Source organism: Oncorhynchus nerka, linkage group LG20 (assembly GCF_034236695.1).
Source record: "Oncorhynchus nerka isolate Pitt River linkage group LG20, Oner_Uvic_2.0, whole genome shotgun sequence".
NCBI lineage: Eukaryota > Metazoa > Chordata > Actinopteri > Salmoniformes > Salmonidae > Oncorhynchus > Oncorhynchus nerka.
This window is the reverse complement of record NC_088415.1, coordinates 46,599,837-46,626,613: the sequence shown is the minus strand read 5'-3', so window position 1 is coordinate 46,626,613 and position 26,777 is coordinate 46,599,837. Positions and strand designations below refer to the sequence as shown.

At 41.3% G+C, this 26,777-nt stretch overlaps 4 protein-coding genes across 4 annotated transcripts; all 4 read right to left on the bottom strand.

Annotated features, from left to right (window-relative positions):
* Positions 1-1,040: 1,040 nt before the first annotated feature.
* LOC115102607 (natriuretic peptides A-like) lies at positions 1,041-2,705 on the bottom strand. Its single transcript, XM_029622728.2, has 2 exons — positions 2,538-2,705; positions 1,041-2,132 (listed from the first exon to the last, which is right to left on the bottom strand). The coding sequence occupies exons 1-2, from the start codon at positions 2,661-2,663 to the stop codon at positions 1,806-1,808; spliced, it is 453 nt and encodes a 150-aa protein (XP_029478588.1). The 5' UTR covers positions 2,664-2,705; the 3' UTR covers positions 1,041-1,805.
* A 2,935-nt stretch (positions 2,706-5,640) lies between these two features.
* LOC115102609 (brain natriuretic peptide-like) lies at positions 5,641-6,651 on the bottom strand. Its single transcript, XM_029622730.2, has 3 exons — positions 6,468-6,651; positions 6,026-6,320; positions 5,641-5,841 (listed from the first exon to the last, which is right to left on the bottom strand). Exons 1-3 carry the CDS (start codon positions 6,585-6,587, stop codon positions 5,825-5,827), a joined length of 432 nt encoding a protein of 143 aa, XP_029478590.1. The 5' UTR covers positions 6,588-6,651; the 3' UTR covers positions 5,641-5,824.
* A 1,467-nt stretch (positions 6,652-8,118) lies between these two features.
* Positions 8,119-9,820, bottom strand: LOC115102608 (ventricular natriuretic peptide-like). The gene is made up of 3 exons (XM_029622729.2): positions 9,610-9,820; positions 9,076-9,385; positions 8,119-8,550 (listed from the first exon to the last, which is right to left on the bottom strand). Exons 1-3 carry the CDS (start codon positions 9,718-9,720, stop codon positions 8,522-8,524), a joined length of 450 nt encoding a protein of 149 aa, XP_029478589.2. The 5' UTR covers positions 9,721-9,820; the 3' UTR covers positions 8,119-8,521.
* A 4,282-nt stretch (positions 9,821-14,102) lies between these two features.
* nppal (natriuretic peptide A-like) lies at positions 14,103-15,192 on the bottom strand. Its single transcript, XM_029621171.1, has 3 exons — positions 15,049-15,192; positions 14,577-14,889; positions 14,103-14,412 (listed from the first exon to the last, which is right to left on the bottom strand). Exons 1-2 carry the CDS (start codon positions 15,130-15,132, stop codon positions 14,584-14,586), a joined length of 390 nt encoding a protein of 129 aa, XP_029477031.1. The 5' UTR covers positions 15,133-15,192; the 3' UTR covers positions 14,103-14,412; positions 14,577-14,583.
* Positions 15,193-26,777: the final 11,585 nt, after the last annotated feature.

The window sequence follows — 26,777 nt, the reverse complement described above, 5'->3', positions numbered from 1 at the left end:
CTAATGTTAACCAGCTAACGTTGCTCATGAATGCAAGTTAGGCTAGCGAGCAAGCATTTTAGCCAGGTGGTCAAGGACAACAAAAAATAAAAGCGTGTACTGTATGACAGAGTGATAGACCGTTTCGTCAACATGAAAGAGAATGGCGGCATTGGCGTTTCTCTACAAGTAGGGTGAGTCAAACATGTTTCTACTTACACGAACGTTGAGAAAAATTGTCAGAATTATGAGGTTGTTGGAGGTGCGTCTTGGTCAGTTTAGCTCAGAAAATGCTGCCCTTGTAAATCCTGCCTAATGAGGGGGCTGGCGTCTTGTCTTGTGCAGAAATTCTGCTACGGTTACTTCGTACCACAATGTTGCTCGCGACAAACTGAGCATTCATTTTCCAGAATCAATGTTCATTGGTACTCTTGTTTTAGCAGCGTCTGCACTGCGCGAAATTTGAGTAGTTGATACATAAAAAGGGTATTGGGAGAAAGGTTAATTTACCCTCTATTATTCTTCTGTTTTCTTGCGTACAGACAATTGGAATATCTCGCAAAACCATAACTTCAAATTAATTCGATATATCGGCCAGCCATAATTTAGGGAGTTGTTCCGTAGGGGGCCCTCCATAAATCGGAGAATTCTGCATTTTTGAAACACCTGAAATGGATTTTTCCTGCAATCTAGAGCTATAATCATTATGCCTAATTCTATGTTTAAAAAAAATCTGCATAAGGTTATCTATTAAGCATATCTCATTACCTGTTCAATTTTCATTTATTCTTTAGAAATGTTATGCCTTAGGAGTTTTGTACAACATCCACACTGGTATATAGTATCATATCCTAATAATTAAAGCAACTTTTGTATTTTCTAAAGTCTAGGAACCTTAGCAGGCATGCCAGCTAAGATAGTTAGACAAGCTACACTAACTTGATTGATAGCCTGAAATGGCTTGGTAGCTATTTATGAGAACGGGAACGTATCTAGCTGGCAAGCTAAAGCCAACTTCATAACATTGATAGGTATCTAGTATTATAGAGAAACAACAACAATTATTATTATGTTTTTATTCGTCAAGAAATAATCAATTGGCTACATACATAGCTTGATCAAATTAATTTACAAAACATACCTCCTGCTAGTCTTGCACATCACCAACGCTGTGTGTCACTACACGCTCTCTCCTCCTCCACTGACAATACTGTCGGCATGCATTAGAGGGATGGGTACCATTTGACTGGCCCAGTCAATGTGCCTCTATGATTTCAATTGTTAAAGGTCAAATCATTTCTGGGTAACAATTAAGTACCTTACAGGGATTGTTTGTTTTAAATTAAAATGGTAGAAAAGAAACAAAAATAGCCTCTTAGAAAATATACATTTCTCAAGCAATAATTTTGTTGGGACTGTCTGGGAGTGGTCTGAGTGGGGAGGCGAAATCTGAAAATGTGCTGTTATTGGCAAAGATGTTCGGAACGCTCTCATTGGTATATTAACCAATTTACCGTATGTGGCATTACCATGGAAGGCTAAAACTCCATCCCACCAAAACAGGCTGAAATTTCAGGCAGTCTTTTCAAACAGCTCTTACACTAAAGGGGCATTATCATAATTTTCATTTATTTCAGAGTATTATTCCAACCTCAGTGAGAGAGAAAAATATATATAAAGCCCTGGAAAATAAAATGTTTGACTGCACTGGGTCTGTAAGTTGTTTTAGTTGATTATAAGTTGACATCTTAAGAGGGGGGGGTCTCATCTTTTCAAGTTAAAACACCTACATGTGTTTTTCTGTGTACTGTATATACATCAACTGACTAGCTACGTCTTTTAGGACTGCAGCCTAAACCGCTCGAGGTCCCGATGCGGTCCATCCTGGCTCCGAAGCACCCAGACACAGCTTTACTCCTGGTGGCCATGAGCAGGTCCTGCAGCCTGCTCCTTTGACTCTGGGCCCTGCTGTAGCTCTCGTCTGCAGCTAGCTCCCGGACATCTGAGAGCCTCTGTGGGGCCTCTGGGGCCCTGTCCCACTCTGGGCTAGCCTTACTGTGTTCAGGCTCTGGGTTGGGGCCCTCGTAGTCCACTGCAGGGTCATCTGCTGTGGCCACTGCAGCCAAGGTCTCCTCGAATCGCTCCAGTAGATTCTGTAGAACAGGGAATTTATGTGGACATGTCATGATGTTTCATTACTTGATGTAGTTACAGTATCCTGGGCACTGTTAGAGCCATCTATCACAGACAAGCCATTTCCTTAATCCATTGACATAAAGGCTGTAAAAAAAAAAAAACTATAATTTTTAACTTCAAATACAAAAAAACATTCCAATATAACTCTAGATACTGTACACAAAAGACCTGGTTTTGAAAAGCGCATATTAGATCAGACATTTTCTTTCTGACTAGCTGTTATTACATCACAAAAGTTGCCAAACACCTCAGGGGCCACCATCCATCAATTGAATCCAACACAACTTTATTATAAAGTCTCACAGGGACAATAAATCAATGTACCCTACCTACATCAACTGAGACGACTAGTAACTACCTACCTTCAATTGGGCCAAGTCGCTCTCAGGGTATGGTCTGCCCAACACATGGGCCGCCACCAGCGTCTGTTGACAAAGCATGAGCAGAAGTCCCCATGAGACGGCAGTCCTCACCATGCTTGATTCCATTTAGGCTGTGGTTTGTTAGTGCTAAGGCAAGTTGTTAGCCAGGCCTTCTCTTAAATAGACAAAACACACACGCCCGCACACACATACAGAGGAGACGGTCTGGTGTCAGTGGCTCATCATTTTGTGGATTGTCTGAAGTGCATTCCGACACCTCTGTCTGATAAGGCTGCTAGTAAAATGTAATTTTAAGTGGCGGCTGGGTGATGGCTGATATGTGTGTGTGTGTTGATACTCATGGTAGGTCTTTGGGGCCTGAGCTCAGACATGGCGTGCTTTGCCGGGAATGCATCCGCCACACAAATAATTGGAATTGCTCTCGCTCCAAACTCTGACTATACCACAGTGGGTTAAAAGCATGTTCTGCTGCTCTATATATAGAAGGCAAAAAAAACGGTTTATGAATGGAACCTCTTTCCAGGTTAGAATAGTATACTGTTTTAGGCTTTAGTACATTTGTATTGCATCATACTGGCCGACTTGTCAAAAATAATGTACATAGAGACATCATAAGACATAATGACAATGCAAACATGCACTATAAATAGGTACATGTTCGGTATAGTCATAGAAAGCCTGTAAGTACCATCTCATTGAACGTTCTATAACTAGCTATATGGTGAACAATCCACAACTTCAAATTAAACGGAGGAAACACTGACAATGGTTTGAGCATCCTTAAAAAACAGTTACATCTCTTCATTTGAGTGTGTGGACCCCCTTCATGGAGTATTCATCTTGCATGGTCCAAAAGAGAGAGGCCATAATGACTTCATTCACCTTGAGTGGTGGCATTTGAGTCACTCATCAATACTCTACTTGTGAATAAGTCATGTTATGACAACGGTTTCCATCCCCTCCTATCAGTGTTAACGTAAAGCATGTGAATTATCTGTTAAGGTGACGTTTGTTGGACATGGCTGATATATGGATGACAATCTTGGGTGCTCCGTTTTTAAAATGTATTTAACCTTTATTAAACTAGGCAAGTCAGTTAAGAACAAATTCTCATTTACAATGACGGCCTAAGAACAGTGGGTTAACTGCCTTGTTCAGGGGCAGAACGACTGATTTTTACCTTGTCAGCTCGGTTTCAATCTAGCATCCTTTCGGTTACTGGCCAAACACTAACCACTAGGCTGCCTGCCGCCCCATATAAGACTCCATATAAGAAGGCAAGACCTTATCTCATGTCCTATCCAAATCGATAATCCTCATGACTCATAAAGTGATTTGAATTTTTGGCATTACTGTGAAGATACGTCATTCGTTCCTAAAACGTAACGCTGCCTTATCACTGGACAGCGTACAGTAACTAAGCCCGGGTCAGGTTATCAGTAATGATGACCCACACCACTTGGTACAATGTTGAGATAAAGTGTGCATTTCCGGAAGGTCTGAACTGGGCAGAGTCCAGGAATACAGTGTAAATCATATAATAATTGAACCATATAAAGGTATATGTCTAAAATGCACTATATATACAAAAGTACAGTACCAGTCAAAAGTTTGGACACCTACTCATTCAAGGTTTTTATTTTATTTTTCTAAAATACCCCATTGAACACCTTTGGGGTGAATTGGACATCAAAACTAACTCTGGGTCTTCCTTTCCTGTGGCGGCCCTCATGAGAGCCAAATTCATCATAGAGCTTGATGGTTTTCGCGACTGCACTTTAAACATTTTGATTTTACCCTTATTTCACCAGGTAAGTTACCTTGTCACAACTCAACTGATTGGCTTAAATGCATTAAGAAGGAAATAAATTCCACAAACTAACGTTTAACAAGACACACCTGTTAATTGAAATGCATTCCAGGTGACTACCTCATGAAGCTGGTTGAGAGAATGCCAAGAGTGTGCAAAGCTGTCATCAAGGCAAAAGGTGGCTACTTTGAAGAATTTAAAATATAAAATATCTTTTGATTAAACACCTTTTTTTGGGTTACTACGTGATTCCATGTGTTATTTCAACGTTTTGATCTCTTCACTATTATTCTACACTGTAGAAAATAGTAAAAAAAAACAACAACCTTTGAATGAGTAAGTGTCCAAACTTTTGACTGGTACTGTATGTGGACACCCCTTCAAATTAGTGGATTCGGCTATTTCAGCCACACTCGTTGCTGACAGGTGTATAAAATTGAGCACACAGCCATGCAATCTCCATAGACAAACATTGGCAGTATAATGGCATTACTGAAGAGCTCAGTGAATTTCAACGTGGCACCGTCATAGGATTCAAACTTTCCAACAAATCAGTTTGTAACATTTCTGCCCTACCAGAGCTGCCCTGATCAACTGTAAGTGCTGTTATTGTGAATTGGAAACGTCTAGGAGCAACAACGGCTCAGCCACGAAGTGGTAGACTCCACAAGCTTACAGAATGGGACTGCTGAGTGCTGAAGCGCGTATCGTTTAAAAATCACCTGTCCTCGTTAGCATCACTCAATACCGAGTTCCAAACTGCCTCTAGAAGCAACGTCCGCACATGATTTTGGAATAAGATGTTCAATGAGCAGGTGTCCACATACTTTTAGTCATGTAGTGTACATCTGGACTGTTTCGCAGAATGGTAGCCTATTCGGAACATTCTCTCTCCTTAGTGCTGAAATAACAGTAGCTTTGAGGTTTATTCCTTGTGATTTTACTTTGCGCCAAGTAGTTTTTCTTTGCTTCTCTCGTAATTTATTGTTCTGTGAGGGTTTATTGTTTTGTGAGGGTCACTCTGTAGCCTAAGGGTCCGTTGTGAGTTAGTTAGTATGCTATGGTTATGTCATCCCAATTCATACATGCACCTGACTCAATTTGGCGTATGACAGATCTATGAACGCCACCCCAAGGTTTAGGCAAACTTCACATCTTGTTATTTTCCTCATTGAACATTCAGCCTGAGCTTATAATGACTAAGGCATTCTGTAATTTGCAATAATTTATTTTTCTTAATGGATGGCAATAAAGTAACCAGTCAAAACAATGTTTTATGCGCAGTTGTAAACATTTATTGTACACCATGACACCATCTTAAATCAGTTCAAATAAATATATTGTCAATAAACAAAGTTCAATAAATATCATCAAATAAATAGGTAGCCCATAGTCTATAAATAAGAATACCATTTGGTAAGTAATGACGTTGCTGTTCCAGGTTATGTGTAAGACTTCATCTTGTCTTTGCATCTGAAAATAGACAAAACAAGATATTAACCAACATAAGTTTGTTTCTCAACATTAGAACTCTCACAATGGATACCAGACAACTTATACACACTGTTTTAGAGTGAACTACTTGGACACTATTTGGTTAAGAGACTGTATCTGATGCACAGTAGCCTATACCATCTCAACCTGAACTAAAACTCACTGTATTTGCCAACCGTGGTGCATCCAAGAGAGCTCATTGAGCCGATTCGGTCCATCCTTCGCCCGAAGCAGCCCGAGTATCTCTTTGATCTTGAGTCATTTCGGACAGTTTTCAGGTCCCGAGCTGACAGGAAGTCTCTTGTGGCGGCTTTGTCCGGTCTAGTTTGTGGTTGCTCTCTCTCATCCTCTGCAACCATTGCCATGTCTTCAGGAGTGACATCATCCAACTTTTCTGTGGAGACTCGCTCAACCTCACTCAGCTCAGGAAAGGACTTTTGAAGTCGGTGGAGAAGTACCTGCAATGTCAAAAACAAGTTTGAACAAACAGTTTTAATGATACCCTTTGGGCTTCAACGTCTAGGGATTATAAACTACTTCATATGTCTGGAACAAAACCTCCCTCAAAGGTAAATATGAGGCTGTATAGCCTAAAAGGGACTCACATTTAAGACCTCCATGTCATCATTGGTCAGTAACCCGTTGTAGACAGGATACGCGCTGCTCAGTGGCAGATTTAAGAACAGGAGAACAAGGCCAAAAAGAGGACTGTTGGAGAGCTGCATTGTTCTCTTTCTTCTTCAGCGAAGTTGTGTGTAAAGCTTATTTTCCTTGCAATTCAAATGTCGTTGTTTCTACACACCTACGCCAGGGTATTTTATATCTAGTCTGACCCGCACAGTTATGCAAAGAATTGGTGTTGCATGCCGACACCTGATTGTGATAACACTAGCTGTCGGAAATGACTCCTTTTAAAGCATTGTCTTCCTAGATAAATGGGGCATACCCATGACCTAGTCAGTTCAATCCTTTGTTTGGAAACATACGTTCATAGATTGGCTTGCATATTGTAAGAGATTTTTCACATTGAGTAGCATACTGAAAATCATAGGCTAAGCCTTGCCAACAGTGGGCCGCTGTCTAGCATTGAGGACAGACCTTGTGCCTTGTTTACTGTTAGACTTCTAAAAGTGTCGATATATTAATTATTAAGTAATTATCAAGTTCTCACTTAACCACGTCCCACTGGGCACAAACTGGTTGAGTCAATTTAATTTGTCAATGTATCGTGACAATGTCAGATTTGAAACGTAATCCACTATTAGAAACAAAAACAATAGGCTGGGCAACACCTACTGGAGAATTGGTCTATCTTCACCTACTCTTTGGTCTCCCATCTATGGTTTTAACCAAGCCCAGCCCACTTAGGTAGGACATGTATCACTGACTATTACCAATGTGCTATCTTGAGAATGATTGTTGAGAGACATCCTCTTAAAAAATGAAATAGAGTCACTGTTGCTGTCAAAGTCATTCCAAAGGGTAGGCTTATTAACAGAGCAAACATGACCAAAATGTATCAATCATCAATGATACTATTTAGGCCTAATATAGCATTTGCAAAGTCATCAACATCAATTGTTTGAATTCAATCCAGAATTCAAGACTTCAAATGTAATGATGTTTAGTGATAATGAATTGTGTTTGGTTGTCGATGCAACCAAATATCAACATTTGAAGGAAATGTATCTTCTGTTTGGATAGTTCCATCTGTGCCACGGGCTTAGTCTGGCTTTTATTCCAGTTAGACTACAAATAAAACAATGTATATGTTGGATTCCCATCACCATCTCAACCTGTGTGTGTGTGTGTGTGTATGGTGGGGTGTGTGCTGGGCCCTGGGGTAATGCTCTCTCTACAGACCTGCCATATAGATTTAAATGTTGCCAGTTAGATTTTTTTTTTTAATTGTGCTATATCGATGTGGAATATAGGCTACTGCATCTGCCACATTCTTGTTCCTGAATTTACATTGACTTTTGTAGAGTGTCAATAACTTTCTTTTTTTTAATGCTAAATATTGTTGATAATTCGTTTTCTTATAATAATCCTCATATTATTTGGACCTAATGTGCTGGCACTGCAGAGCTGGTTTAGTCCATAAACTATTTGAATTGCAGTAGTTCATTGTCAGTATGACTTGAATTTCTCTCATTGTCTTTCTCTCTGTGCAACAACTAGCCTAATGTGACAACTGGTAGGCTATAATGTCTTGAATTCATAATAAATTTATGTTGATGACAAGAAAACAAAGTGTTCTATTCTAATAGTTTATTATAAATAATACCATGTCCAAACATCATCAAACATATACATTGATTTTATACACACAAGTGAACAAAACTGTACAGGCGTCCAACATAACAAATGCATTATATCGGCTATTTCTGGTGTGCAATTAGCAATCATATATTCCTTTTTCATAGTAGAAATCAAATGTGCATATGTCTAATTCTCACTGATCAAGCCAACACTGAAATTAAGAGATTTAATTTTGTATGTTTTAATATCAAAATGATTTAATATACGTTAGTTTATCAAATAAATATATTATTTGACAGAAAAAAATGAAGATCTCCATAATAGGATGGAGATTTCCACAGAGGTCAGACATGACGCAGTTTCGTGATGTCCATGAATGGGTAGCCTCCATTGTTCTTCAGTTCCCAAATATTCTCTTCTTGTTACCTGCAAATACAAATGAAAAGAATATAATGATCACTGTTTAATTCATTTTTAGTGCTTATATCATTAGCCAAACATCACCAAGCATACGTTCAAGTCATATAGCCTTAAATTGTAATATAAAGGACTTAATATTGATGCGTGTGTGATCTTGTAACAACCTTTATATTATATTAAACAATAGGCAGAGCAATGCGTAAAATCTATTCTGTGTGCGTAAAACCAATACATTGTATGTATACATTTTAGCAGCAAATTAGGCCCTATGTACTTTTTCCACACAAAGGCTGTGTTCAGACAGGCAGCCCAATTCTGATCTTTAAAAAAAAAACGAATTGGCCTTTTTGGGTTGAATCAGATCAGTGCTGAAAAAGATCTGATGTGAAAAGGTCTGATGTTATTGGTCAAAATACCAATTACTGGAAACAAGATTAGGGCTGACTGTCTAAATCGTAGCCTACTACATTCTTGAGCAAATATGTATTTTTTTAAGGCATTCCACTCAAGTTATTGCCGTAAAAGATGTACCAGTCTTGACGTTATTGCACCCCAGTCCGCTCCACGAGCCGATTCTCTCAATCCGATTACCGAAACAGCTGTTGAACGATTTGGCTGTTTTTGTCAAACCGATGAGATCTTTCAGGCGTGACACCACAGGGCTTTCAGGGGCAATTCTGTTGGGTGCGTTCATGGTCATTCTCTCTTCCTGCCCCCGGATCGCCGTGGGCGAGTACTCAATGTCCTCCATCTCAGCTGTGTCCACATCCTCAGACTCAGATGGATAAGCGTAATTTTCCTCGTTAACGGTCAATTTGTCCTCGAGCCGCTGGATCAGATCCTATAAGTGAACAAATGGCATGTATTAATGTCACACGGTCATAACACATTACTTTGAAAGGTGATTATAATAGAACTTATAGATGCTATAGAATATATGCTCTATGCCACCTAGTTAAAAGTTGTTATAAGTCTACAGAAATTAAACAATTCTAAGAACTCAAATGTACTTGATTTTCTATGTTATGTATCTGAGCTGGTTCTTACTGTAGTAGGGTGTCTTACCTTCAGATTTTCCAACTCTTGAACATTCCGACTGGCATATGGAGTTCCACAGCTCACACTGAGTGTCGTTATTAATACGATATATCCAAGGAAAATATGCAATTTCGCCATTCCAATAACGAACCCCCCACTGTCTTTTTGAGGCGTCTCAGATATCCCTTTCAGTGTTTTAATGACGGGATGACCAGGTCGCCTTTTTATATAGAGCACTGTGGTTTGGACAGTAGGCCTACTTATGAAGGACTGCATGTTATGACAGAATTCAGCTTGACATTCCGTTGCCTTGACAGTAAGTGATAAGGGAGCCTGGTTGTGTGCGGCGCCCGGACCGACTTCCTTTTAAGATAAGATTTCGTTTGGACCATTATTTGGACTGGAGATGCTTATGCGCTCTAGAATCAATCGTAGACTAAGTATTCTGTGTTGTGTTGGTGATTGGTGAGAAGGAGGTTGCAATAGGCTTCTCATCGCTATATGGTATCGCTTGTTGAGTTTAAAGCTCTGATCGAGGAAATGTTGATGACCATTGTGATTGTTTTCTATGTATTGTGCTCTTTGTATGTACACAATGATTTTTAAGCCTTGAGACAATTTAGACATGGATTGCGTATGTGTGCCATTCAGAGGGTGAATGGGCAAGACAAAATAATAAAGTGTCTTTGCACGGGGTATGTGGTAGTGGGTACCAGGCGCACTTGTTTGTTTCGAGAACTGCAACGCTACTGGGTTTTTCATTCTCAGCAGTTTTCTTTGTGTATCAAGAATGGTCCACCACCCAAAGGACATCCAGCCAACTTGACATAACAGTGGGAAGCATTGAAGTCAACATGGGCCAGCATTCCTGTGCAACGCTTTTGACACCTTGTAGAGTCCACGCCTCTACGAATTGAGGCTGTTCTGAGGGCAAAAGGACAGGTGCAACTCAATATTAGGAAGGTATTCTTAATGTTGTGTAATGTACACTGTGTGTATATCTGGCACTAATAGTGGAATGCCAGTGTTTCACAGTATTACTTACCTGACAGTGTGGTGATTGGCAGCATCTGTTGTCAAACTAGGAAAGCGGTTCTGACTTTGTGGCTGTGTTATCTAGTGGAAATCGTTCGGTCATTTCCTTCTAAAATTCTACACTGTTCAATTTAAATTGATGTGAGATTACAAACACTGAATAATCTAGGACAGGTATTCCAAAACTGGGATACGCGCAATGCCGCCAAAGAAAAATGTGATTCACATAGAAAATAAAAACATTTTAAAAAATACAGTCCATTTATATTTTCCATAAACATTTAGGTGAGTTTTTTTTGTCACCTGAGTAGCCTCGTTTCACTGCCAAAAATAAAATTAAACCGTCTAGTGTTCAACGAAATAACAACACAATGTCAAATACAGTTAGTCTAGTCAAATAATTAACATCCAATCACATTACTCTCTCATGGGATTTCCACTAACTGTCTGTATGTTGCCAAACGTAGCTGCTGCTCATTCCATTTGCTCGAGAATGGATAAATGGTTAAAAAAGTAAGGACCGCGTCCATAGAGACACATACCAACTTTACTGGTAGTACGCACCTGTCGACGACAGATGTTGTTCTGCTTCCACGGCCACATCCAATGCTAGCATCAGTAATTCTACATTTGTTGTTAGCCCAGCTAGCATGGACACTGAGAGTTGTGAATCTGATTCAGCCGAAGAGCTACTGCTCCCTTACCCGGGAAAGCACCGAACGACAGACAGATACGTTGGACCAAAGAGGCGCAAATATGATGAGAACTACATTGATTTAGGGTTCACTTACACTACTGTTCAAAAGTTTGGGGTCTCATAGAAATGTCCTTGTTTTTGAAAGAAAAGCACATTTTTAGTCCATTAAAATAACATCAAATTGATCAGAAATACAGTGTAGACATTGTTAATGTTGTAAATAACAATTGTAGCTGGAAAGGGCAGTTTTTTTATGGAATATCTAAAAAGGCTACAGAGGCCCATTATCAGCAACCATCACTCCTGTGTTCCAATGGCACATTGTGTTAGCTAATACAAGTTTATAATTTGAAAAGGCTAATTGATCATTAGAAAACCCTTTTGCAATTGTTAGCACAGCTGAAAACTGTTCGGTTTAAAGAAGCAAAAAAACTGTCCATTAGACTAGTTGAGTATCTGTATCATCAGCAGCATTCACCAGCAGCATACCACCCTGCATACCACTGCTGGCTTGCTTCTGAAGCTGAGCAGGGTTGGTCCTGGTCAATCTCTGGATGGGAGACCAGATGCTGCTGGAAGTGGTGTTGGAGGGCCAGTGGGAGGCACTCTTTCCTCTGGTCTAAAAAAATATCACAATGCCCCAGGGCAGTGATTGGAGACACTACCCTGTGTAGGGTGAGACGTAAAACGGGTGTCCTGACTCTCTGAGGTCATTAAAGATCCCATGGCACTTTATCGTAAGAGTAGAGGTGTTAACCCCGGTGTCCTGGCTAAATTCCAAATCTAGCCTTCAAACCATCACGGTCACCTAATAATCCCCAGTTTACAATTGGCTCATTCATCCCCTTCCTCTCCCCAGGTTGTTGCTGTAAATGAGAACGTGTTCTCAGTCAACCTATCTGGTAAAATAACGAACTACAAAAATATATGTATCTGCATTTGTTGGTTTGAATATAGGCTCAAAATAGCCAGAAATAATAATTCTGAAACTCATCAGTCTATTCTTGTTCTGAGAAATGAAGGCTAATCCATGAGAGAAATTGCCAAGAAACTGAATATCTCGTACAACGCTGTGTACTACCCTTCACAGAACAGAGCAATCTGGCTCTAGCCAGAATAGAAAGAGGAGTGGGAGGCCCCGGTGCACAACTGAGCAAGATAACAAGTACATTAGAGTGTCTAGTTTGAGAAACAGATGCCTCACAAGTCCTCAACTGGCAGCTTCATTAAATAGTACCCGCAAAACACCAGTCTCAACGTCAACAGTGAAGAGGCGACTCCGGGATGCTGGCTTTCTTTGCAGAGTTGCAAAGAAAAAGCCATATCTCAGGCTGGCCAATAAAAAGAAAAGATTAAGACACCAGCATCCCGGTGTCGCAATTACGCAGGTTCTTTCCCGAAACGGATGACACAAACAACTGGATTTGTTATCCCTTTCATTCCCTGCCTCCAGTCCACTTACCGATATCTGAACAAGAGATTTTAATCAAAGTTGCAACAAGCAGTTCTTTGGAAATGGAATTTAATCAGACGCCACTGACCGATTTCTCAGAGTATCTTGCCTTGGCAAATCGCGCTGTTAAGACCTTTGCAACCACGTACCTATGTGAGAGCGGATTCACGGCCCTCACTAGCATGAATACTAAATTCAGGCACAAACTGTGTGGAAAATGCTTTAAGACTGAGACTCTCTCCAATACAACCCAACATTGCAGAGTTATGTGCATCCTTTCAAGCACACCCTTCTCATTAACCTGTGGTGAGTTATACACAATTTCCGATGAACAAATAAAGTTTTATATGTAAAATGGATAAATAAAGAGCAAAATTATGGATTATTATTATATTATTATTTGTGCCCTTGTCCTATAAGAGCTCTATCTCACTTCCCACGAGCTGGGTTGTGACAAAATTTATGTTTAAGAAATGTATCATATTGTGTGTGTGTGTGGCAGGCCAACAATGATGGAAACATTTTTTTGAGAGTGTGCTGACCCTGGTGCTAGAGGGGGTATGCAGCTGGAGGTTGAATGTTTGAAGGGGTACAGGACTATAAAAAGTTTGGGAACCACTGATGTAGGGAATTATTGTACCATCAAACTCATGTAAAATATATTTTCACCAACAAAAATATCGTTTTTATAGTTGTTTGAAGCTGATGGACCAGCTTCAAACAACTTTTAAAACAGTTGTAAAAACTATATTTTTGTTTTTTTGAAAATATTTGAATGGTACAATGAAACCCTACACGATGCTGTGCTTCTTTTCTCACATAAACTGGAATTAAGTGAACATTTCTGCAAGCAGAAAGTGAGCGATTTCCACTAGATAACACAGCTACAAAGTCAGTACCGCTTTCCCAGTTTGACATCAGATGTGGCTCTCGCGGGAGAATTCAACGGTCAAATATCACAGCCAATCGCAACACTGGCGGGTAAGTAATACTGTCAAACGCTATCATTCCACTATTAACTATTAACGCCAGATATATTATGGACATTTTCTGAAATTACAATGGACATTTTCATTTTCATATGTTGGGAGTTATGATGATGATGTTATAAAATGTATTTATTATTGCCAATAAGGTCATGTTAGCTGTTCTGGTGTGGTGGATATTCTGTACTAGTTCTATATGACTATTAAGATAGGCGCATGCACGTGGATGGTCAAGGGCCGCTTTTTCGGCTGTACCCCCCACCCCCCCCATACACTCTCCTCACTGAAGTAAGTGAAGTGTCGAAGTCTCGGTATGCCAGACAAAGATTGTAAAAATGAGAGAGAAACGTATTATGCAAAATATTTATTTAGTATACATTTTTTTCTCAAGAAAATAAATAGACCTAGATAAATACATAGCCTACAACAATAATATATTACATCAAGAGTTTGATGTTCATTTGACAATTAAAATTCGTCTGTACAGTTTTAAAATAAGAACAATTCAATATGCCAAATGCAAACCACATATTTAAATAAATCTCATCACAAACGCCATTGTAAACTCTGTCAATACTTTCTGAGTTGAAGAGGTTCATCCTTGTCGAATAGTTCAAGTAAGGGTAGTTTCTTGGGCTCTGATCAACAGCCAGTAAAACCTGTAGAAACAACACAAAACATGGAGCCGGTCTTGAGAAACAATATTGCATGTATTCATTTGATGGTTCAAACAAGTGAGATGTTAATATCAATTCAACACCAACATAGCCTACAATTTAAATGGAGAATCCATCGGTTGGATTGACCCAGTATATAACCGTACCTGTCCTTTAGCATCCAAGCCCGCTGAATGACCCAATTCTCTCTAGCCTGACGCCGAAGCAGCTTCTCATTCCACCCTTCTTGAACCGGCTCCACGGGTGCTTGGAGGTCTTCAGAATGTAATTGAGAAGACGCGCAATTGCATTCTCCTTTCCCGCCAGCGCGGAATTCCTTGAGTCTTCGGAGTCCCAAGGACGCACCACTCCCGCGGTGAAGGCTGCCTTCTCTGTATCCAACTCTTTCCCATCCACCTCCCTCTCCTCCGACACGTTATATGGTACATTTCTTTCCTCCTCCAGAAGCCGTATCACCCTCTAATTGAGAGAAAACATGGAATCATTAGTCGCAATGTCACTTAAAGCCACTTTAAACAGTCTTCCATCAACTACAATAAACATATCTATGGGAATTGGTGGAATAAGAACTGCAAAAATGTAATGATCGAAAGTTTTGCGAATGATGCACCAGCTTACCTGCAGGTTGGACACGGGGTTGGCTCCTACCAAGTTCATAAGTACAAGCGCGGATAAACAGCCAAATGTGATATTTGAAATCATTTTTTTATTTGTAGTTCTTCTTCGCCCCTTTGCTCTGTAGGTAGACCAACTCGTTCCCCTTGCCTGTTCTCCTTTGGCAACAAGACGTCACCAGGTGCGCATTTATATCTGTGGCGTTTCGTTACGGAGGCCCAAGAAAACATTAACCGTGGTCCGTGACTAATCTAGAGAGGTGCGACAATGCCGTGGGGGTGTAATTCATTTAACTGGAAACTTTACCTCAATTGACATAATAGGCTTAAAACTGTAACACTAAGAGGGCTCTACCCAATTACCCATATCTCCATACCAAGAGAGACAGAAAGGTGGCCATACTTCAAGCTAAACGTTTCAGGTGGACAGGTCTCTGAAGTTCATTTGAGATGATGCTGTTTTGTGATGCGGTCACAAGGAGGGGACACACAGACATACAGGCATGCAAGCAGACAGGCAGACAATATGAAGTCCCCATGCAGTGAAGTGGAGCAAACAAAGAATCAATTACAAACTCAAGATAAACTTGTTGATAGTTTTATATGACCTTGAATAAAAACGTTTATCTTCCCATATTATTCAATTAATTTCAAGTGAAGTGGATGTCTGAGGAAACATTCATTACATTTGAATGTTTGACAACTTATCACAGCGTCTTTTTTCAGTCTCTTTTTTGTATTACCTTTAATAGAAAAGAAAAGTGATATCCAAGACCTGCTCAGAGACAATAGATTTGCGTATATAATATTTTCCTATTCGGCATTGAGAGTTCCCAAAACTCTATTACAATTATTTTGATGAGTTTAGTCATCTCATCCACAGGATTGAATGGTTTACATCCTTGCACAAGTTGTTCTGAAATATTTGTAATGAAGCATATCGATTGACACTAGTTACTGCTGGCTTGTTGCATCTATCTAACTCACTCTGGATCCCTGTCAATGAAGATGCAGTGATGATATCCTCCTCTTTTCTCGTATTTTTGTATTCTCTACTCTACTCTTTTTATCTCTTCTTTTCCTCTCCTCTTCACACCTGTACTCATTATAACCATAAATAGATACTCAGTAAGAGTTTTTGTTTGTCTCACTCTCTTTGTCACAAACATTCTTCTATTTATCCAACCAATATCAATCAAGAAGTAATAAAAACATGTTTTTTTTTTACTGTGGAGAAGTCTACATAAAATACTGTACCTTGAAACTATGAACATGTATTGAGATCGCCAGATGGCTCTCATATAGAGTACCACAGTATGAGTCATAATACCTGTAAAAAAAAAAAAGTCTGTTCTCTTCTCTACCCAACTTTCCCTCACAGTCTCTTCAGTTTCCCTTAAGTCTCGTTAGTTTGGCTGCTCAGCCCACCTAAATGATCCCTCACCCATCATAGCCCTGCCATTCCCAACCAATCAGAGTGCTTGGAAATGCGCATCTGGACACTGCACCTGCCCACTCAGGTCAGAGTGCTATTGTTGTCCGAAGGGAGAAGATGCATGTTTCTGAGGACTTTTTATTTGTATTTGTATTTGTAATCAACAATTGCGGAAGAGAGGGTCCAGATTGTCTAGCCCAGCTGATCTGTAGGGATCCAGATTTTGCAGCTCTTTCAGAACATCAGCTGTGGAGAAGGGGGGGGGGGGGGCTTGGGCCAGTTGCTGCGGGGGGTGCAGAGCTGTTGGCCAGGGTTGGGGTAGCCAGGTGGAAAGCATGGCCAGCCATAGAGAAATGCTTATTGAAATTCTCAATTATCGTGGATTTGTCAGTGGTGACAGTGTTTCCTAGTCTCAGTGCAGTGGTTAGTTGGGAGGAGGTACTCTTATTCTCCATGGCCTTCACTGTGTCCTAAAACGTTTTGGAATTAGTGCTGCAGGAGGCACATTTCTGCATGAAAAAGCTAGCCTTTGCTTTCCTAACTGACTGTGTGTATTGGTTCCTGACTTCCCTGAAAAGTTGCATATCGCGGGGACTATTCGAAGCTAGTGTAGTACCCCACAATGTGTTTTTGTGCTGGTCAAGGGCAGTCAAGTCTGGAGTGAACCAAGGGATGTATCTGTTCTTAGTTCTACATTGTTTGCAAGGGACATGCTTATTTAAGATGGCGAGGAAAGCACTTTTAAAGAACAACCAGGAATCCTCTACTGAAGGGATGAGGTCAATATCCTTCCAGGATACCCTGGCCATGTCAATTAGAAAGGCCTGTTCACAGAAGTGTTTTAGGGAGCGTTTGACAGTGATGAGGGGTGGTGGTTTGACTGCGGACCCATAACGGACACAGGCAATGAGGCAGTGATCGCTGAGATCCTCGTTGAAAACAGCAGAGGTGTATTTATAGGCCACATTGGTCAGGATGATATCTATGAGGGTGCCCATGTTTACGGATTTGGGGTTGTACCTGGTAGGTTCCTTAATAATTTGTGTGAGATTATGGGCAACTATCTTAGATTGTGGGACGGCCGGGGTGTTAAGCATATCCCAGTTTAGGTCACCTAGCAGTATGAACTCTGATGATAGATGGGGGGCAATCAATTCACATATGGTGTCCAGAGCACAGCTAGGAGCTGAGGGGGGTCTATAACAAGCGGCAACAGTGAGGGACTTATTTCTGGAGAGATGGATCTTTAAAAGTGGAAGCTTGAACTGTTTGGACATAGACCTTGACAGTATATCTCTACAGTAGATTGCAATTCCGCCCCCTTTAGCAGTTCTGTCTTGACCAGAAAATGTTGTAATTGGGGATGGAAATTTCAGAGTTTTTGGTGGCCTTCCTAAGCCAGGATTCAGACATGGCTAGCACATCAGGGTTGGCGGAGTGTGCTAAAGCAGTGAATAAAGCAAACTTAGGGAGAAGGCTTCTCATGTTAACATGCATGAACCCAAGGCTTTTACGGTTACAGAGGTCAACAAATGAGAGCCAGGGCCTGGGTTAACCTCTACATCACCCGAGGAACCGAAGAGGAGTAGGATGAGGGTACTGCTAAAGGCTATAAGAACTGGTCGTCTAGTGCATTGGGAACAGTGAATAAAAGGAGCAGATTTCTGGGTATGGTAGGATAGATTCAGGGCATGGTGTACAGACAAGGGTACGGTAGGGTGCGAGTACTGTGGGGGTAAACCTAGGCATTGAGTGATGATGAGAGAGGTTACATCTCAGGAGGCGCCAGTTAAGCTGGGTGCGGTCTCCGCATGTGTGGGGGGTGGGACACAGGAGCTATCTGAGGCATGTTGAGCAGGACTAGGGGCTACGTAGTAAAATAAAACAATGAGAGCTGCCCTAAACAACAGTATACAAGGCATATTGACATTAGAGAAAGGCATAAGCAATCACAGGTGTTGATTGGGAGAGCTAAGACAACAACTGGTGAGATAACAACAGGTAAAATGCTAGGACAACAGCAACGGGTATATGGCGATGAATGGGCAGAGAGGGTCAGTTAGCTACACACATGGCCTGAGTTTGTGGCTGGGGCAGACAAATAAACAAAATGAAGTACAGTGTTAATGGACAGTCCAGCAGGCATCGGCTGTGTAGCAGAGTGATCATAGCAGCAATAGATGAAACAGCGAACCGTTTGGTAGTCGATTACTACGTTGAGCGAGCGGGAGACACGGCGTTCAGGGAGCTAGCATGCCGGAGCTAGCAGATGGATCATCACCAAAGATCCACGACGCAGAGGCCGGTTGAGAGCACACCGGCCGAGTTATGACAGCAGACCAACAGACCTGTTGTGATGGATCTCGGGGCTCCGCGTCGACAAAGGGTCCAGGCCAATTGGCAAGAGAAATGTTGTTGTTGGTGTACTTTATTTGCTAGCCGGGAGATGGGCCTAGCTCGAGGCTAACTGGTGCATGCTTCTGGACAAGGGCGTTAGCCACTATAGCCACTTGGTAGCAACTAGCTAGCTGCGAAGATCTGGTGTAATGGTCCAGAGCTTGCAGCAGGAATCCGGTGATGTAGTGGAAAAAAGCAGTCCGATATGCTCAGGGCTGGTATCGCGCTGTGCAGACTGGCAGGTATTATCCGGGCTATCCAGGCTAAAGCGACAGGAGTCCGAGCTAAGGGTGAAGACCACTAGCAGAGGCTAACAATGACTAAATAACTAGTAGCTAATTAGCTGGATAGCTGCTGAAGGAGGTTCCAGTTATAAGGTCAAAAAAATGGCTGATCCGTTCCACATTGGGTGAGGCGGGTTGCAGAAAGCTATATTTAATTTCGAAAATTGAAAAAAAGGGATTGAGATGTATACAACCCCCCCCCGAAAAAGACAATATTTACATGGGATGAAAACAAAACATGTCTTACTGCTGCACCATCTTGGATTGTCGACAGTAGGGGAGCAACTTTCAACCCCACATTCTGAAATTGAATTTTTGTCCACCCAGTTTTATCATTGGAATACAAAATGAGGAAACGATTTTCTTTAGGACCATTCGGATGCCTCTGAGCAGGCGGGTAGGCTGTTTGGAGTGTTAATCCGACTGGATAAAAAATGTAGTTGCGCCTCTGGTTAACAGTAATGTTGAATGTTGTGCGTGCATCGAATTGTAACTTACGGGGGGGGGGGGGGGGAGTTATTGGGGGTACATTTCAGCTATATGTTCTATTGCAGTGGTTCCCAAACTTTTTTTTCAACCTCCAGCTGTGTACCCCCTCTAGCAACAGGGTCAGTGTACTCTCAAATGTTTGTTTTTTTGCCATCATTGTAAGCCTGCCACACACACACTATACAATACATTTACACAACCCGGCTCGTGGGAAGTGACAAAGAGCTCTTATAGGACCAGGGCACAAATAATAATATAATAATAATCAATCATTTTGCTCTTTATTTAGCCATCTTACATATACAATTGTGAATAACTCACCACAGGTGAGCTTAATGAGAAGGGTGTGTTTGAAAGGATGCACATAACTCTGCAATGTTGGGTTGTATTGGAGAGAGTCTCAGTCTTAAATCATGTTCCACACACAGTTTGTGCCTGTATTTAGTTTTCATGCTAGTGAGGGCTGAGGATCCACTCTCACATAGGTACGTGGTTGCAAAGGGCATCAGTGTCTTAACAGCGTGATTTGCCAAGGCAGGAGCTTGTGATTAGGGACATGGACGTTACATTATGACTGTTGGTGAAGAAAAATTATAAAAGAAGAATAAAAATAGAACAAAACCCATACATACCGAGTTTTGAAGAGAAATACCAATTTTCTTTTATAAGAGAGTTGTTATAATTTTGTTAAGAAAGACTTAGTGAAGCCTGAAGCTGCTGTCTCATCGTGGAGGTATTTGACAGCCTTGAGGTTAGCCTAGCATCGTGCGACACAGAGAGAGAATTGCTTGGGAAAGATTAACGAGTTCATGTTCCCATGGGATATCGGTTACTGCTAAAGAGTACTGTCTGCATTGATAGCTGTGCTTGCTGTGGATCTTGTGAGGAAACCTGCAAGGAACTGCTATACTTCGCCGTCATAACGCTCAGGAAGGAAACACGTTCCGTCTACTAGAGAGGAACGTACTTTGGGGCGAAAAGTGCAAATCGATCCCAGAAGAAACGGCAAAGGACCTTGTGAAGATCCTGGAGGAAACAGTTGCAAAATGATCTATAACCACAGTCAAACGAGTCCTATATAGACATAACCTGAAAGGCCACTCAGCAAGGAAGAAGCCGCTGCTCCAAAACCGTCATAAAAAATTCAGACTACGGTTTGCAACTGCACATGGGAACAAAGATTGTACAATTTGGAGAAATGTCCTCTGGTCTGATGAAACAAAAATAGAACTGTTTGCCCATAAAGACCATTGTTATGTTTGGAGGAGAAAGGGGGAGGTTTGCAAGCCAGAGAACACCATCCCAACCGTGAAGCACGGGGGTGGCAGCATCATGTTGTGGGGGTGCTTTACTGCAGGAGAGACTGGTGCACTTCACAAAATAGATGGCATCATGAGGCAGGTAAATGATGTGGATATATTGAGGCAACATCTCAAGACATCAGTCTTGGTCGCAAATGGGTCTTCCAAATGGACAATGACCCCAAGCATACTTCCAAAGTTGTGGCAAAATGGCTTAAGGACAACAAAGTCAAGGTATTAGAGTGGCCATCACAAAGTCCGGACCTCAATCCTATAGAAAATTTGTGGGCAGAACTGAAAAAGCAGGTGCTAGCAAGGAGGCCTACAAACCTGACTCAGTTACACCAGCCCTGTAAGGAGGAATGGGTCAAAATTCACCCAACTTATTGTGGGAAGCTTGTGGAAGGCTACCAGAATTTTTATTTTATTTTTAAAAATGTTTTATTTACCTTTATTTAACCAGGTAGGCAAGTTGAGAACAAGTTCTCATTTACAATTGCGACCTGGCCAATATAAAGCAAAGCAGTTCGACACATACAACAACACAGAGTTACACATGGAGTAAAACAAACAGACAGTAGAAAAATAAGTCTTTATACAATGTGAGCAAATGAGGTGAGATAAGGGAGGTAAAGGCAAAAAAAGTCCATGGTGACGAAGTAAATACAATATAGCAAGTAAAACACTGGAATGGTAGATTTGCAGTGGAAGAATGTGCAAAGTAGAAATAGAAATAATGGGGTGCAAAGGAGCAAAATAAATAAATAAATATACAAATAACTACAGTAGGGGAAGAGGTAGTTGTTTGGGCTAAATTATAGATGGGCTATGTACAGGTGCAGTAATCTGTGAGCTGCTCTGACAGCTGGTACTTAAAGCTAGTGAGGGAGATAAGTGTTTCCAGTTTTAGAGATTTTTGTAGTTCGTTCCAGTCATTGGCAGCAGAGAACTGGAAGGAGAGGCGGACAAAGGAGGAATTGGTTTTGGGGGTGACCAGAGAGATATACCTGCTGGAGCGCATGCTACAGGTGGGTGCTGCTATGCTGACCAGCGAGCTGAGATAAGGGGGGACTTTACCAAGCAGGGTCTTGTAGATGACCTGGAGCCAGTGGGTTTGGCGACGAGTATGAAGCGAGGGCCAGCCAACGAGAGCGTACAGGTCGCAGTGGTGGGTAGTATATGGGGCTTTGGGGACAAAACGGATGGCACTGTGATAGACTGCATCCAATTTATTGAGTAGGGTATTGGAGGCTATTTTGTAAATGACATTGCCAAAGTCGAGGATTGGTAAGGATGGTCAGTTTTACGAGGGTATGTTTGGCAGCATGAGTGAAGGATGCTTTGTTGCGAAATAGGAAGCCAATTCTAGATTTAACTTTGGATTGGAGATGTTTGGTGTGAGTCTGGAAGGAGAGTTTACAGTCTAACCAGACACCTAGGTATTTGTAGATGTCCACATATTTTAAGTCAGAACCGTCCAGAGTAGTGGTGCTAGACAGGCGGGCAGGTGCAGGCAGCGATCGGTTGAATAGCATGCATTTAGTTTTACTTGTATTTAAGAGCAGTTGGAGGCCATGGAAGGAGAGTTGTATGGCATTGAAGCTCCTCTGGAGGGTTGTTAACAAAGTGTCCAAAGACGGGCCAGAAGTATACAGAATGGTGTCGTCTGCGTAGAGGTGGATCAGAGACTCACCAGCAGCAAGAGCGACATCATTGATGTGTACAGAGAAGAGAGTCGGCCCGAGAATTGAACCCTGTGGCACCCCCATAGAGACTGCCAGAGGTTCAGACAACAGGCCCTCCGATTTGACACACTGAACTATTTCAGAGAAGTAGTTGTTGAACCTGGGGAGGCAATCATTTGAGAACCCAAGGCTATCGAGTCTCCCGAGGAAGATGTGGTGATTGACAGAGTCGAAAGCCTTGGCAAGGTCAATGAATACGGCTGCACAGTATTGTTTCTTATCGATGGCGATTAAGATATCGTTTAGGACCTTGAGCGTGGCTGAGGTGCACCCATGACCACCTCTGAAACCAGATTGCATAGCGGAGAAGGTGTGGTGGATTTCGAAATTTCTTTGACCCAAGTTTAACAATTTAAAGACAATGCCACCAAATACTAATTGAGTTTATGTCACTTCTGACCTACTGGGAATGAGATGAAAGAAATAAAAGCTGAGATAACTAATTCTCTCTACTATTATTCTGACATTTCACATTCTCAAAATAAGGTGGTGATCCTAACTTACCTAAGACAGGGAATTTATGTTACTATTAAATGTCAGCAATTGTGAAAAACGGAGTTTAAATGTATGGCTAAGGTGTATGTAAACTTCCGACTTCAACTGTAAGGTTCAAGGAGTTTCTCATTTTCTGAGCTCTTTGGTGGCCATTTTACAAGAGCTTTTTGAGCAGAGCCTTTCTTTTTCCACAGGTTTATATGTCAGCCATCTCGACGTGTCGTATAGAGATCGAGGCTCATCCTCTGATGGTGCGGTTCCTGAAAGCCGTGCGTCGGCTCTAAGCCTATGGCACCGACCTGGCTTTGGTTCTAGACGCTCTGTGTGAACCCTCTGTTTGAACCATTGCAGTTTGTGGACCTGAAGGTCCTTTCCTACAAGACTGCCCTGCTCATGGCTTTGGTCAAGCATGTTGAGGATCTCCACTCGCTATCAGCGCACCCTTCCTGTTTGGAGACTCCAAAGGCATGTTATTACATCCTAATGCAGCTTTTGCTTCCAAGGTTATGCCTACTGTATGTCTGACATGCCCCTGGATTTCGAGCTGTTCCCTTTCTCACATCCTCCGTTTTCCAGTGAACAATGGAGGCTACTTGGCCTCGGTCCGGTGGGTGCTTTGCGCACGGCATCCATTTTTTATATATTTTTTATTTAAATTTGATTTTTCTAGGCAAGTCAGTTAAGAACAAATTCTTATTTACAATGACGGCCTAACATCATTGTAAACTTCTTGAGTGTAGGGGGCATGATTTTAGTTTTTGGCAAAAAAATGTACCCATTTGAAACGGCCTATTTCACAGGCCCAGAAACTAGAATATGCATATAATTGTCCGAGTATGATGGAAAACACTCTAAAGTTTCCAAAACTGTCAAAATATTGTCTGTGAGTATAACAGAACTGATATTGCAGTCGAAAACCTGAGGAAAATCAAACCAGGAAGTGCTGTTTTTCCTGAAAGCTTTCTGTTCCATTGGATGCCTTGCCTCCATTTAAAGGAATATCAACCAGATTCCTTTTTCTATGGCTTCCTCAAGGTGTCAACAGTCTTTAGACATAGTTTCAGGCTTTTATTTAAAAAATGAGCGAGAAAGATAACATCGCGTCAGTGGATAGCTGGGTGTTCCCAGAGTTTTGCTTGCGCAACAGAGTGTGGCAGCCATTGTCTCTCCCTCTCCTATTGAAAACCGATAGTCCAGGTTGATATATTATCGATTATATATTTTAAAAACAACCTGAGGATTGATTATAAAAAACGTTTGACATGTTTCTGTGGACATTACGGATACTATGTGGAATTTTCGTCTGCGATGTCGTGACCGCTCGAGCCTGTGGATTTCTGAACAGAACGCGCCAAACAAATGGAGGTATTTTGGATATAAAAATAATCTTTATGGAACAAAAGGAACATTTAATGTGTAACTGGGAGTCTCGTGAGTGCAAACATTCTAAGATCATCAAAGGTAAGCGATTTAATCTATTGCTTTTCTGACTTTCGTGACCAATCTACTTGGCTGCTAGTGTTTGTAATATTTTGTCTACTGAGAGAGATGTTCTTACATGCTTTCCCTGAAAAGCTGTATTGAAATCTGACATGCCAGGTGGATTAACAACAAGCTAAGCTGTGTTTTGCTATATTGCACTTGTGATTTCATGAAAATTAAACATTTTTAGTATTCAGTGGGTGTTGATGAAAATGATCCCGCTAAAGGGATGGGTGCGTCAAGAAGTTAACTGCCTTGTTCAGGGGCAGAACGACCATTGTCAGCTCAGGGATTTTTTACCTTGTCAGCTCGGGGATTTGATCCAGTATCCTTTCGGTTACTGGCCCAACGCTCTAACCACTAGGCTACCTGCTGCCCTATTGACCTGTTGGGCATGATTTTAGTTTTCTTCAGGCTCAGAACTGTATGTTCAAAAGCTGTAGTAATTTTGAAAGGAAAATGAAACACATGATTAGATAAATCCGGATTATATGCTGAAATGATTCCCATGGTAATTACCATTTGAAAGTCGACACATCATTGTTTCCAATTTTGATGAAACACTGAGATTAACGTTCATGTTGATTCATAATATATTATTATTATCACATACATATTAATGTTTATTGCAAATGATCACACCTAATGTTTACCGAATCAACTCTGTTCTGAGGGTGTCACGCCCTGGTCTAAGTATTTTGTGTTTTTCTTCATGTATTGGGTCAGGCCAGGGTGTGGCATGGAGTTTTTGTATTGTGGTGTGTTTTGTCTTGGGGTTTTGGTGTGTATGTATTTGGGATTGTAGCTAGTGGGGTTATCTAGCAAAGTCTATGGCTGTCTGGAGTGGTTCTCAATCAGAGGCAGGTGCTTATCGTTGTCTCTGATTGGGAACCATATTTAGGCAGCCATATTCTTTGAGTTTGTCGTGGGTGATTGTCCTTAGTGTCTTTGTTCCTGTCGCTGTATTTAGTTGACAAGTATAGGCTGTTTCGGTTTTCATTACGTTTATTGTTTTGTAGTGTTTTGTGTTTATTCGTATTTACGTTTGTTTTCATTAAACATGGATCGCAATCTACACGCTGCAGTTTGGTCCGACTCTCCTTCACCACACCTAGAAAGCCTTTACAGAATCACCCACGACAAACTCAAAGAATATGGCTGCCTAAATATGGTTCCCAATCAGAGACAACGATAAGCACCTGTCTCTGATTGAGAACCACTCCAGACAGCCATAGACTTTGCTAGATAACCCCACTAGCTACAATCCCAAATACATACACACCAAAACCCCAAGACAAAACACACCACAATACAAAAACTCCATGCCACACCCTGGCCTGACCCAATACATGAAGAAAAACACAAAATACTTAGACCAGGGCGTGACAGAGGGCAGACTTGCCCTGGGACAGAGAGAGAGAGAGACTTCAGCCATTTTCATTTGCCAGGTGCTACATTCGATAGTCCAATATGATAAATGGTTTTAAGGAAAGTTTAAAACCATTTCAAACCCCTGAAAAGTACTTTATATAGCTCCTTGTGCCAAGTGGCTGGTGAAATGTCAATTAGTCCCCCTCCATCTCCAACCTGTGTGCCCCACATCCAAGGCAGTGGGAGGAGGGAGTAATTGGGCCAATCGCTCATCATTTGCCCTTGGTCTCTTTTCTCACTGGGGTAGTGTGTGAGTGTCCTCTTGGGTGTGTGTAGGGTTGTTTGGAACAAGCCTCTAGCCTATAGACACCTAAATGCACGTACACATGCAGGCAGGCATGAATATAAACTCAAAAACACGCACGCACGCACACATGCATGCAAACGCACACACACACACACACACACACCCACCCACAAACTTACAAAAATGTACAAATGTCACCTACAGTAGACAGACTCAATTGTCGTCCTAAGCGCTTAGACAAAAACGTCAATATGATACAGGTAGTATTTTACAGTATAAATCACAGTCATGTTAATATATTACAGTTCTGTCAGAAAGTATTTAAACCCCTTAACGTTTTCCACAATTAGTTGTGTTACAAAGTGAGATTAAAATTGATTTGTCTTTTTTTCCAATTATCTACACAAAATACTCTGTAATGTCAAAA

Excerpts from the sequence above, each read along its gene's own strand:
- nppal (XM_029621171.1), bottom strand. The coding sequence starts at position 15,132 with ATGATTTCAAATATCACATTTGGCTGTTTATCCGCGCTTGTACTTATG. Across the intron at positions 14,890-15,048 it reads ACCCCGTGTCCAACCTGCAG|AGGGTGATACGGCTTCTGGA; the intron begins GTAAGCTGGTGC and ends TCTCTCAATTAG.
- LOC115102608 (XM_029622729.2), bottom strand. The coding sequence starts at position 9,720 with ATGGCGAAATTGCATATTTTCCTTGGATATATCGTATTAATAACGACA. Across the intron at positions 9,386-9,609 it reads AAGAGTTGGAAAATCTGAAG|GATCTGATCCAGCGGCTCGA; the intron begins GTAAGACACCCT and ends GTTCACTTATAG. Across the intron at positions 8,551-9,075 it reads GTGCAATAACGTCAAGACTG|GTAACAAGAAGAGAATATTT; the intron begins GTACATCTTTTA and ends TTGTATTTGCAG.
- LOC115102609 (XM_029622730.2), bottom strand. The coding sequence starts at position 6,587 with ATGCAGCTCTCCAACAGTCCTCTTTTTGGCCTTGTTCTCCTGTTCTTA. Across the intron at positions 6,321-6,467 it reads ATGACATGGAGGTCTTAAAT|GTACTTCTCCACCGACTTCA; the intron begins GTGAGTCCCTTT and ends TTGACATTGCAG.
- LOC115102607 (XM_029622728.2), bottom strand. The coding sequence starts at position 2,663 with ATGGAATCAAGCATGGTGAGGACTGCCGTCTCATGGGGACTTCTGCTC. Across the intron at positions 2,133-2,537 it reads GCGACTTGGCCCAATTGAAG|AATCTACTGGAGCGATTCGA; the intron begins GTAGGTAGTTAC and ends CCTGTTCTACAG.